The sequence below is a fragment of the Helianthus annuus genome, chromosome 1 (assembly GCF_002127325.2).
Source record: "Helianthus annuus cultivar XRQ/B chromosome 1, HanXRQr2.0-SUNRISE, whole genome shotgun sequence".
Lineage (NCBI taxonomy): Eukaryota > Viridiplantae > Streptophyta > Magnoliopsida > Asterales > Asteraceae > Helianthus > Helianthus annuus.
In genome coordinates, this window is record NC_035433.2 from 48,987,103 (window position 1) to 49,000,760 (window position 13,658).

General features: G+C 37.1%; 1 protein-coding gene across 1 annotated transcript; it reads right to left on the reverse strand.

The window, feature by feature from the left end:
- Nucleotides 1-3,296: 3,296 nt before the first annotated feature.
- On the reverse strand, nt 3,297-4,269 carry LOC110938651 (transcriptional regulator TAC1). Its single transcript, XM_022180834.2, has 2 exons — nt 3,715-4,269; nt 3,297-3,535 (listed from the first exon to the last, which is right to left on the reverse strand). The coding sequence occupies exon 1, from the start codon at nt 4,267-4,269 to the stop codon at nt 3,748-3,750; it is 522 nt and encodes a 173-aa protein (XP_022036526.1). The 3' UTR covers nt 3,297-3,535; nt 3,715-3,747.
- Between the last annotated feature and the right edge of the window lie 9,389 nt (nt 4,270-13,658).

Below are 13,658 nucleotides of genomic sequence, written 5' to 3' on the forward strand. Positions count from 1 at the left end.
TTAGACCATGCGTAGTGGAAGACACCCCATTCTTGGGCGTTTTGCGTCATGTGGCAGTCCAGTCAGCAATGAGGCATTATGGGGCGTTTTTGTAAAATGGGAGTAGTGGGAATGTGGGCATTATGTTAAAAGGGGTGTAATAGAATTTAAATAAAAAAACCTTCAAAAATTGTTATTTGTTAACCAAAAAGAGATGCACGGTGATTGGCCAAAGAATTTGAACTTCGGCGTGGAAAAAACGGAAGCCTTTTTTAATTTTTGGTGAAAAACGCCCAGGGGCGTTTGGGGGCATTGTTGAGGCAGAAAACGCCTAAATTCTTGTCAACTACGGGTTGTCTTAGGGGGGAGTAGCACCTAAAGGTTGTACCTTTACCTCAACCAATCAAATGTGCCCATGTCAAATTTCTTAAAAAGTACCCTTAAGGCCGGAGAGTATGGGGGCGCCACCCTTTCCTACTCAGCATCAATGGTGCCTGGGTGGTGGCGCCACCCCACATCATGGGGTTTAAGGAGGGGGGCTGTAGGTAGCTCGCCACCATGGAAAGGAGGAGGAAGAAGTGTTCAGGTGGGGCCCACATGCATTTCAACCAATACAATCTTTTTTTTTTATTTTGTTTAATAGGGGGTTTTATCCCACACCCTGCAAGTTAAGAGAAGCTGTTATAAAGCCCCTTGGCTGACGTGGATCCTATGCGTCGCTAACGTGTCTTGATAAAGCCCCTAGGGGCTCCATCCCATACCCTCCAGCCTAACACATGAAACATTGGCGACGCCTTACTTAGCCATTAACCTTTTTTTTAATTTTAATAAATTCAACAATTAAATTTAATTAAAATGGAAATTTCATTAAATAACAATTTAAATTAAATAAATTAATAAAATTAAAAAAAGACAATTAAAATATAAATAGAAAAACAATAAAAATATAAAACAAACTACTCATCGGTTTCCTCCTCGAGGTATGGTAGATCTTGAGCTACAAGATAGGCTACAAGATCATTTCTAAGTCGAAAATGCTTATCTCGATCCATTAACCCGCGTAGAATAGTATCGTAAAAAATGGGTACGATGACTGGATCAAGGATGTGCACCAGTAAGAACGCATGCTTGCCGTCCTTTAAGATCATATTGTGTAGTATGATGCACCTATATGCCACACTAATAATATTGTCCACAGTCATAGCACGCATGGGTCGTCAAAGTATGCACCTTTTTCCTTTTAGCGCACCAAAAGCATGCTTCACATCTTTTCTTGCCGCTTCTTGCAATTTCTTGAACTTCTTTTCATTCGGATCGGCAGGATATGGAAACGTTTTCATAAACGCTGACCAAGTAGGGTAGATCATGTCGGTTAGATAGTATCCACATTTGTATGTATGTCTATTCACTTGAAATGGACAATTAGGTGCGGTTCCATTCCATTCAATGAGATATATTAGAGATTGTTGGAGCACATTGATGTCGTTAAGTGAACCGGGCAGACTTCAATACGCATGCCAAAACCATAAATCTTGTGATGTGACCGTTTCCACCATGACCGTTAGGAATTCTTGATCACCTCTCATATATTGGCCTCGTAACCCAGTGGCACACCTCCTCCAAACAAGATGCGTACAATCGATGCTACCTAACATCCCAGGAATGTGGTGTTTTTCTCCATGATTTTAGTACAAGTTCACTATGTCGGTGCTTGTTTGCCTAAGCAAGAACTCATCACCGTACAATTGGCTGACAACGTCACAAAAATATTGTAGGCATTACCGCGAAGTCCTTTAGGACATTTGTAAGTATTCTTCGTTCTCATTGGGAGTATTACCGCTCGCGAGTCGTTTAATGGCGGATGTAACTTTTTGTATTGCTGTAAAACTCTTTTTCAACCTCCCATCATATCCCTCTTAAAAACAACTCATTAGAATCACATGTGTGTACGATGCTCATGTAGTAGAAAATGATTTTAGTATATGCTCATGTTTGGAAACCCATGGTCTACATTTATGAGATAGTTTGTATGTTTTTCTACATTCAGAAAGTTTGGTGTAACGATACAGAGAAAATTAATATGACCCATTGTAAGCTTATAACCAAATTAGGTGATAGACATAACATGATATATTAGCTCGTCATGCATGGTACAATACCTATTGAGTTTGTACTTAACATAATCTAACTGATTATCTAACCAAATGGTAAGGGAGATATCTGCTGCACAAGTCGATTGTGGGGACAAGATTAAAGTCTAGTTAAGTATCTCATGTTAAGATACCCAGTTCCCATCTAACATAACATTAGATGTAGAATTCAATGTGGAAAGCTTACATCTAGAGATTGGAATACATAAGATACATCATCCCATTCTATGTGTTTACACCTGCAGGTGAGGAGAGGTTGAAGTTTAACAGTTCTTTTCAATAATAACATGGTAGGTGCAAGACAAAAAAGAATTACTTACATGAGTATGAAGTTTAGCTGCTTCAAGAAGTTAGAACTTAGCTTTTATATACTTTCTAAAGAATATGGACACAAGAATACAATAACGTCAACTTTGAACATAAGAATATATTGAACTTGTGTGCATATTATCTTCTTGTATTCAGAAATTTTTCATTTATGCATGAGTTTGTGTTTTCTATTATGACAAATTTTACTACTTCAAGGATGACACTTAAATGGGTAGGAATTTTGATGATGTTAGTGTCCTTAAGGCCATTTCAGTTAGTTTGATTTACTAAGAAATAAGTATAAACATTGTTACAGGTTAGGAGGTGTGGAGTACACATTTATACAAGACTATTCTCATGTCTAGCATTTCTAACTCGGTAGTTCAGGGGGGCGAAGCCCCCTAGTGTCAAGGAGGTTCCATGTGGGCATCGCCCCTGGCAGGGTCCAAGGGTCATAGTCCTTGGTAAAGATCGAGGTTCCCGGTTAAAGTGAATAAATTGCATTATCCTTTTTCTTTATACACTCAAAATTGGTTTGGATTTGCATTGATTGGTAAAAATTGCATGGAAAATGGTGATTAGTAGAAATTGGTCGTCGGTTAGCGTTTGATTGTCAGTTGCAACTCAAATACTAGTTGCAACTTGGAATTGTGGGGTTTCCCAGTGTTATAACTGGCCAGCTATAGACAGTCTTAACCACCAACGATAAGACTCTTTCACGAAGAGTTTCAATGTTTCGTTGTGTCTGTTTCCCACCTATATAGGGACATGAATTTTAGTATATTTTCATAACTTTAAAGCTTGTTCTTGGCTTCTTTTGACTTATCCAACTAGAGATTGGGAGTATCACCAAATTACTTTAATCTGAAAGTGATTAGCAAACAATTCGAAAGGATTATGTCTGGAATTCAAGTCTACAAAAATGGTGGAATTAAAATACCACACACTTAGACTATTTGTTGGCATACATGAAGATTGGAGATCTTGTTTCATGAAACATTTTGAAACCTGCTTAAGAGCATACATGAAGATTGGAGATCTTGTTTCAATAAGTCAAATGAACTAATTAACCATTACTAGCTTGAAGGTAGATCTACCTGCAAAATTAGAATATAATAATATATGATCATGAAAACTTCTTAGCCATGATCAACATGCAAAAGATGTAATACAAGAAAGCAAATATCATGTATCTTGATTCTAAAGAATTACAAAAAGGAGTAGCTTATATAAGTGTATATATTGACCAAATATAGAGCATCTTTAGCAAACTTACGTGTGCTGAACCTGTTTTGAAGTTTTTCCATCCCTAGTCTCTTATAACACGGTTTCTGGTGGTGGTTTCAGAATCTATCCCTAGTCGAAGCTCGAGGTCCACTTCTGTTGTTGATGATGATAAAGAAGAAAATTTATTCGATCTGATGCTCGAATCACTTGTAGACGATGGCTCGATAGACAAAGATAGTTGCAATGTTGGTTTCTTGAAGTTAACATCATGATCTTTCTTTCCAGGATGTTGGTGACTATCTGCTTCAGTGGGAATCCATGGTACACCGTCATCCTTATCATCATCCGATGACTGTGCATCGATTGAAATCAAGTCCATAGTCTTTGTGGTTTCTGCTGTGATTAGGGTTTCTTCGATTGATTCTTGTAGCCTAGCCCTATCTCTTCTATGAACATTCATGTGGCCACCTAGTGCCTGCGCATTCGAAAAACCCTTGTTGCAGAAAGTACATGTATAAGACCTACTTTCTTGCCCAAAATTGCCATGGTTGCTGCTTGCTAAATCTTGGGAAGGTCTTCTACTTTCATGGTTTTTTATTTCCATACCAAATTGCTAGAGAGAGAGAGAGGTTGAAATTGTTGAAGTTGAAGTTGGGGACTTATATGTCATGATCTATATATGTTCTTTTAAACCAAGAGTTGCTTCTTTTCTTTAACAAAATAAATAGTGGACTTTTTAGTTTTTATATTAACTAAACTGCTAGGGACAAAGTTGTTAACCATGTCTGCTAATTAGCACACTTGCATGCGCATGATTTCATTCATCACCATACATATTTGTGTTTTTTCTTAAATAACACTTTAAATTCCTTTTAGATAATAGCTCAATGACAGATTAAGAACGCAACATAATATATGTATTGAAAGCATGAGAGCTAAATTTCGCCACTACCAAAAAAATGGCAATTATCGATGAAGAAATCACTGATGGCCGGATCAATGATAGATAGATCAAATTTCAAAAATAATAATAACAATAATAATAATAATAATAATAATAATAATAATAATAATAATAATAATAATAATAATAATAATAATAATAATAATAATAATAATAATTGCGATGGATTTTCCGTCAGGTGACTATCGACAGATTTAAAGATAAGAACTTCTGTCGAAATTCTTTCAGGGGTATTACAATTGTTGTCATTAATTTTGCCACGACCATCCAACCTTAATTTATATATGATATTGTAGTGCGTATCGGACAGATTACTGACAGCTACGACATTTACAAAGATTCATCTGTTACGAAAGTCCTCACGTTTTCAGGTGGTGATATGATCGATTTTTCTATAAAGCTGGACATGTCCATTTAGCATGATGTAGAATTTTGGTTTGTTTGAATATGCATAAGGCCGGTGTGATGATAATAAATTCATAGTTTAAGTTTTGTCGGCCATATTTTGATACAACGGTCATTAAAAAATAAATTATGATAATAAATTCATAGTTTAACTTATGCGTAATTAAATAGTGCATAAGCATGTTGTGATATAGAAGTCATCGGCAAGAAAAACCAGAACTATCTCTTTCAAACATGGGGCTACCCACATTGAGATTTTTTATTATATTCCTAGAATTTTGCCTGGTCGGAGAAACCAAAATTTGAAAAACAAAAACAATATCTAAAAATTTGGTCTCACAGATAAGGATTGGGACAACGGTATAATTAACTTATAATATGTCTTAATTGAGTATACTAATAAATTAAAATAAATTTCTTATAAAGTCATATTTTGTTGGTAGAAAAATTGAAGTCTTATGAATTGCGACTGCTAAACGAAATGTTCATAATTTATTCAGGCGCATAAATAAAAATGACACGTACACAGAATGTCATATGTGAAGTTCATAGATTAATTGAATGCAAATATGTCAAACTTAATGGTGTTGAAAAAGGCAATAAGCATTCTATAGGGTAGTACCGACATACTTTAAATAAAAATAAAAAAAGGATATTTTTAACGCCCCCTTATTCCCACATACCCTATATCTTCTTTTCACACCCCCTATTGTATACGGATCGTATACAGTTATACGGCCCGTATAGAATGTTTTTGAATAGGAAAATGCGCAGGGAATGTTTTTTTTGATTTTATTATATACGACCCGTATATAGTTATACGAGCCGTATACATATGTATACGATTTGTAAAACGTATACGGCTCAATGGATTTATTTTGTGAGGTTTTTGGTGTTACCACATGTATACGGGCCGTATAACTGTATACGGGCTGTATATAATGGTGTTTTTTCAAGTATCACGTTTTTTCTAGTAAAAACACAATCATTCTAATGTTTCTAAACTCTTCATCACCTTTAACAATGTTGATAAACGTTGATCGGAACACGCCGCTTAAATCGGAGCACAGATAGAGTAACGTTACCGATCAGTCCGTTGATGGAAACCTTAGCGATCGCAGAGATCTTCGTGTTGGTTATTTATCGATTCCGAATAACTACCAAGGGTGATTATGGATTGGTTACAGAAACCACTAGCAGAAGAACCCGACACGTCTTCTATGATGATCCGAAACATTCCGAATAACTAGCAGAAGAACCCGACACGAACAAGTTCTCCACAGTTTGTTATTCAGATCTCTATTCGGTCATCTTTCCAAACTACAACACATGATAACTTTAAACTTTATATTGTGTGATTTGACCAGGAAATGATTGGAGGTAATTGCTACTTTTAATAAACGGATTGTTGGACTTCTTGTTCTAAATGCACGCCTAACTTCATCTTTTTTACTATTTTCTTCTGTTTCAACAAATATTTTCCTTTTCCTTCAATTTCTAGAACATTCTCCGTAACATGAAGACGTGTCGGGTTCTTCTACTAGTGGTATTTTAATGAAGTAATGCAGATTGAATGTGCAAACCACAACCGTTTTTTACTACGGAAACGGTGGCTATGCGAAATACAAACCACAACCGTTTTTTACTACGGAAATGGTGGCTATGCGAAAGACAAACCGCAACCGTTTTTTACTACGGAAACGGTGGCTATGCGAAATAAAACCGCAATCGTTTGTGACTATGGGAAGCACAAGTTTTCTTTTTGAGCTTGATGGATGTCCGTTATCTCAGTTGAGGCGTGCATTGTTTAAATCTGAATATAACTAGATGTTACGTGTAACTTCATTAAACCAAGAACAAAGCCTATTTCAAAACACATGTAGATGAAGTCAATTGTGGTCAAACTTAGACATCAGACGTAAATCTTGAAGCAAATATGTGGTTCCCAATTGGTTACAGAAACCACTAGCAGAAGAACCCGACACGTCTTCTATATAGTCTAAAACTTGAAAATGGATATGATGTGTCAAGATCTTTATATATCATGTCATCGACCAACTGCTCGAAATCTCTTTCGTTTCTCATGTTAGGGAGAATGTTCTCGAAATTGAAGGAAAAGGAAAAATGGTTGCTGATGTTTGAGAATTAAACGCATGTACGTGACAAAACAAGGATTGTTCTAATAGATTAAAAGAAGAGGTTTACGGTGTTTTGGTAGGTTGAAAGAGGTGAATGGTCTTGAAAGATTTGTTGAAATCGAAGAAAATAGTAACTAGCAGAAGACGTGCCGGGTTCTTCTACTAGTTATTCGGAATGTTTCGAATCATCACAGAAGACGTGTTGGGTTTGTATTTCCCATAGTCACCGTTTCCGTATACAAAACGGATGCGGTTTGCATATTCAATCTTCATTGCTTCATTAAAATTACAACACACGATAAGTTTACACTTTATAGTCTGTGCTTTGACCGGTTGTCAAATTCGTTGCGTGCATTCATATTGTTGGACTTCTTGTTCCAAATGCAGATGTAGGATCCGTACTTAAAGGTCTCTCTAAAATGCTTGGAAAATTGCATCAACTCTCCTATATCAACATACTCTTCTCCAGACGCTTAGTTGTTATGAATGACAACATGAGAGGTCTAGTTAACTTTCAGATTCAGATTCAGGAAGCAGATGATTTGTCAAAAGACATGGTAAATGTAGTAAAATGTGAGCTTTTACACCAACCATATCGAGATACTTTGTTTCTTATTGGCCATTATTCGACCGAGTAATCAGTTGTATTTTTTTTACAGACATGTCGTGCATTGTTTAAATCAGAATCAGGTTCTCAAAACAAGGATCGTTCTAATAGATTAAAGAGAATAAACCCTCGTTTCTTCATCTTCATCTTCAAGAACAATGATGAACAGATGATGTTTTTTTTCGTAGAACCGTTGGTATACGTCGACCACAACGAGAACAGTGCAGCCACAGTTGAGTCTCCGCCTTCTTTCCTGATGCAACAACCCTCGTGTCACAGCCGCAACTTACAAAGGGGAGGTGGTGAGTGAGTTATGAGAAAAGAGGTGGTGGTAGACGGCGACAACAGGTAGGGGAACGGGTCAAGCCGGCGATGGCAATGAGTGAAGGGATGAGTTAGGGTTTTTTGAGAGGAGAGAGAAAGAGTAGAAATAAGAGATGCTTGGAGACTTTTGGCTGCAACAGGTTGGTCATGCGGTGGTGCCGGTGGCTAGAAGAGACATAATCGTGGTGGATTGCGGTGGTTTGGGTCTAGGGTTGTCAGAGAGAGAAAAGGAGGGTGAGAGAGTCTGAGACCGTGGTCTAGGGTTCTCAAAACAAGGATCGTTCTAATAGATTAAAGAGAATAAACCATTTTTTACCCATGGTATACGGGTCGTATAATATTATACGACCCGTATACAATCATCGTATACATTGTATACGATCTGGTAATTTTTTTTCACTTTGTGTATACAAGCCGTATAATTGTATACGACCCATATTCATATGGTAAAAATGATAAAAAAATGGTTTATTCTCTTTAATCTATTAGAACGATCCAAAAAACGAAAGGGATTTCGAGCAGTTGGTATTAAACCAATCATTTGTTGATGTATATAACAGGGTAACCCTCACTCTTAGTTATATCTATAGAGAGAGTTGGGTTTTCAACAAATCTTTGTGAAGTTATTCGGAATGTGTATTTGCTTACTCTGGAATTGGAGAACCGTTGTTTATCTGAATCAGGGTCTCAAACAAACACTACTAAAGATGAGTTGGTATTGAACCAACATTCCTTCAAACATTCTAAACCTTACCTGGAAACAAACCAACAAAATCCTGATAGTGAAAAACATCAGCAATGATATTGTTAACATTAAGCTCAAAAAGAAACCATGTCACATAGTTTCAGTTATTTCTGTTGATTTTAGTTATTTCTGTTGATTCAGTACTTCAAGGCATGCATGTTGATTCATTCTTCTGTTGATTCAGTACTTCTGAGACAATTCAAGTGAGTCCTATGAAGCAAGTTTCTGTCTATTCAATTGAGAGGAAAGATGACCGAATAGAGATCTAAACAAACCGAAATCCACAAGTTCCAACAAATTGTGTCTAATGCAAGGATCTTCGAATGCGGTGTGTACATTAAATACCGTTCACCGCTTTTTTAGTTGCTTCTCTTGTTAAGTTTCTGAACCAACCGAAATCCACAAATTCCAACAGTTTTTTCGTCGCTAATTTCTCCACTCACCGTGAAATCGAACAGTTTCTTCGTAGATTCCGTCCGGTTTCAAAGCCGGTTGAGGACTGCGAGTGTTTTACACTCGTTCAAAGCCGGTTGATGAAACCGAAGCTGTTATTTCTGTTGTTCAGTACTTCCAGACGATTCAAGTGAGTCCTATGAAGCAAGTGTCTGTCTATTCAATTGAGAGGAATAATTGCATTGTTTAAATCAGAATCAGGGTTCTCAAAACAAGGATCGTTCTAATAAATTAAAGAGAATAAACCATTTTTACCATTTTTACCCATAGTATACGGGCCATATAATATTATACGGCCCGTATACAATCATCATATACATTGTATATGATCTGGTAATTTTTTTTCACATGGTGTATACGGCCGTATAATAGTATACGGCCCGTATTCATAGGGTAAAAAATGATCTGGTAATTTTTTTCACATGGTGTATACGGGCCGTATAATAGTATACGGTCCGTATTCTTAGGGTAAAAATGGTAAAAATGGGTTTATTCTCTTTAATCTATTAGAGCGATCCAAAAAACGAAAGAGATTTCGAGCAGTTGGTATTGAACCAAGAATATGAAGATCAATAAAGATGAATTGGTATTTAACCAAGAATATGAAGATCAATAAAGATGAATTGTTATTAAACCAATCATTTGTTGACGTATATAACAGAGTAACCCTCACTCTCAGTCATATCTATAGAGAGAGTTGGGTTTTCAACAAATCTTTGTGATGTTATTCGGAATGTGCTTGTGCTGTAGAAACCAACAAAATCTGATGGGGGTGATATAGTAATTTTCAATAACGTTGGAAGGATTGTAGTTATAGAACCCGACAAACCAACAAAATCCGAATACTTCAAACATTCTAAACCCTAACTTTGTATGTGCTTGTGCTGTAGAAACCGGTGATGAATTTGTGTACACAACTGAACGTTCATTACAACTGAACGTTCATAACTTATCTGGAATTGGAGAACCGTTGTGTATCTGAATCAGGTTCTCTAACAAACACTATTAAAGAAGAGTTGGTATTGAACCAAAAATACTTCAAACATTCTAAACCCTACCTGGAAACAAACCAACAAAATCCTGATAGTGAAAAACATCAGCAACCATTTTTTCTTTTCCTTCAATTTCGAGAACATTCTCCCTGTGTATGTGCTTGTGCTGTTGAAACCGGTGATGAATTTGTGTACACAACTGAACGTTCATTACTGATCTGGAATTGGAGAACCGTTGTGTATTTGCTTACTCTGGAATTGGAGAACCATTTTTTATCTGAATCAGGTTCTCAAACAAACACTACTAAAGATGAGTTGGTATTGAACCTACATTCTTTCAAACATTCTAAACCCTACCTGGAAACCGGTGTATGTGCTTGTGATGTAGAAACCGGTGGTGAATTTGCGTACACAACTGAAGTTCAGTGCACGGAAAGCTTCTTACGAAATGTATGTGACAAAACAAGGATGTTGGGAATTAAACGCATGTACGTGACAAAACAAGGATCGTTCTAATAGATTAAAGAGAATAAACCAAGTACAAATCATCCGCTTTCTGAATCTGAATCTGAATGTTAACTTTGACTCATAAACTCTTGAATCCCAACGCTTCTCTAAAAAAATTTGTTTCTTTCCTTTCCATGAGGTAAAACCGGTTTCAACATCAAGGGTTGTTTTTTCACCCTGTGTGAGCATTGGAAGCCCGACAAACAGTCTTGCAATTACGTCTTCAATCAAGACCGCATTGTTAATTTTAATGATGATTCGAAACATTCCAAATAACTAGTAGAAGAACCCGACACGTCTTCTATGATGATTCGAAACATTCACGAACCACAATGGACTCAGACTCATACTACTCACCTTCCCCTGTGGAAAAGTTTACCCGACGACTCAAGATAAAGCAGTTGGTTTGTGTTCATATCAGCGATGTTTATCACTCTGTGTGAGCATTGGAAGCCCGACCACTAGCAGAAGAACCCGACACGTCTTCTATGATGATTCAAAACATTCACGAACAACAATGGACTCGGACTCATTGTTGTGAATTTGGTTTCTTCGGTACAGGCTGATGAAACCGAAGCTGTTATATCGGTTATTCAGAACTTTCGAGACGATTCAAGTGAGTCCTCTGAAGCATGTGTTTATCAATTCAATTGAGAGGAATCATTGCATTATCATTGCATTACATCCCCGTTGAAAACAAGTGGTTGTAATGACGGGATCCTTGATTTCAACGCTTCTCCTTACAACTCTCATCAAATGCCTCACCCTTCCTTTTATTCTGTAAATATAAAATAAAGAATAACACCATGCCCGTAACCCCGCGTTGATAGCTTCCGTTTTATTACAGTCATACGACGCGACTTTTTGTTCTTCAATCTCTGTTACTTGTTAATGTTTTATTTTTTTTCTACTTTTAGAAAGGTTTGACCACCTCTCGACTGTAAAATGTCTCGTGTGATTGGCACCTTAAATCCCTTACATACCTTGAGAAAAATCTAATTTTCAAAGAATACGGGTCATATAACAGTATACGGTCCGTATACATCGTTCGTATACATTGTATACGACCAGGTAAATTATTTACACAAGGTGTATACGGGCTGTATACTGTTATACGGCCCGTATGGAATTAAAAAAACTGACAAAGTCTGCTGGCACAGACTTTGTTAGTTTTATAAATTCAATACGGGCCGTATAACATTATACGGCTCGTATACACCATGTGTAAATAAGTTTTTTCCATGTGTTAATATTAGGACCCTATTTTTAATGTTATTAACAGTAAATGATGTGTGTAAAATGCAACATATAAATTACATCAAATGAGGCATAAAACTAACCTTTTTAGTACTAATGTTGTAAAAAGTATGTTTTTGTCTTCCTTTTGTATTTTCAGGAACAAATGAGTTTAAATGAACAAAAGAAACAAATATGCAGCAAAAACTAACATAAATACAAGAAAAAGAATAAACGTGGCATGCCCAACCCCTCAACAGCATCTTCCCAAGCAAAAAACAAAGAAACAGAAGGCTGACCACGGCCCCGTGCCCAGCGGACACGAGGGCGTATCCAGGTGCCTGCAGAAAAGACAAAGCTATAGAAGCTTCTATTCCCAGCACGGAGGCGTGCCCAACACAACACGGACTGTGGTCAACGCTAAGATTCGCAGAATCTTGCAAATCTTAATAGTACATATACGCTTCTGCACACTGGGCCATGCCCAGCGAACACGGGGGCGTGTGGAGCCGTATACAGACAATTGCAATTAATGAAGAAAGAGAAAGAGGATGGACACGGGGCCGTGTCCGGGCTTCTGTGCAGACTATAAATAGGGGTGCTTGGCTCACTTCAAAGGCATCCTTGGCAAACCACCTCTCTCTCATTTCACCACCACTCCACCACCACTACAACCCACATCCACCACCATCATCCATCATCCATCTTAGAGTGTGTGTAGTAGTCTCGGGATCTAAGATTGATAGTAAGAGTTCTTGACAAACAAAGGCCATGTTTGCTTATGTCTCTTACATCACTTGGAGAAGACAAGCATTTAGTGTAATACTTTTGATTTTTAATCTTTTCGCACTTTTTATTTGGTTTTGTATTAGTGACTTTAATAACTAGTTTCTTATGTTGAAGGTGAAACATCCTTATCATTTGTCCCCAATGTCTTGGCGTTATTTTACTGTTTATATAAAATAAAAAATTTTCACCATTCATATCTCTACGGTCTATATAGAGATATGTTGGCTACCTGGTTGGGGGTTAAGGGAATGGTTTGGTAAGGTTCTTGCCTTGTTCAGTGTATAGATCCTGCAAGGACCTGGGTCAAGCTTACTAGGACCTCCTTCAATACCCACTGGTGTTGGATGGCGGGGGTGCGAATGCCTTGATCCCCTCATATGTAAACTACTATTAATACATTAACCCGGCTAGCTAGGATTATATCCCTGCTGACTCAAACCACTTAGCCGAGGGTAACGTCACCTTCAAAAGAGGGACCTACCACATTACGTATTAATAACTTAATTAATTATCTTTCAATATTCCGACCCTTTGGGATTGTATCCTTGCTGACTCAAACCACTGGGTTGAGGGTAACGACACCTTCAAAAGAGGGGCCTACTCCTATAACTAAGATAATCTCTTAAAAAGTGCAAAAGTGCGGAAATCATCAAAGGTTACATTAAAGGCGAGTCGGATCCAAGTGATTCATCTTGTCTATCTGTTTTTATTTTATTTTATTTTTCAGCATTTTTAGTTTTTTATCTTTATGTTTAAAACCTTTTTTAAACTTTTGATTTGATTAGGCGTTGAGGATAAACCGGTACTAAAAGCTCTTGTGTCCTTGGACGACC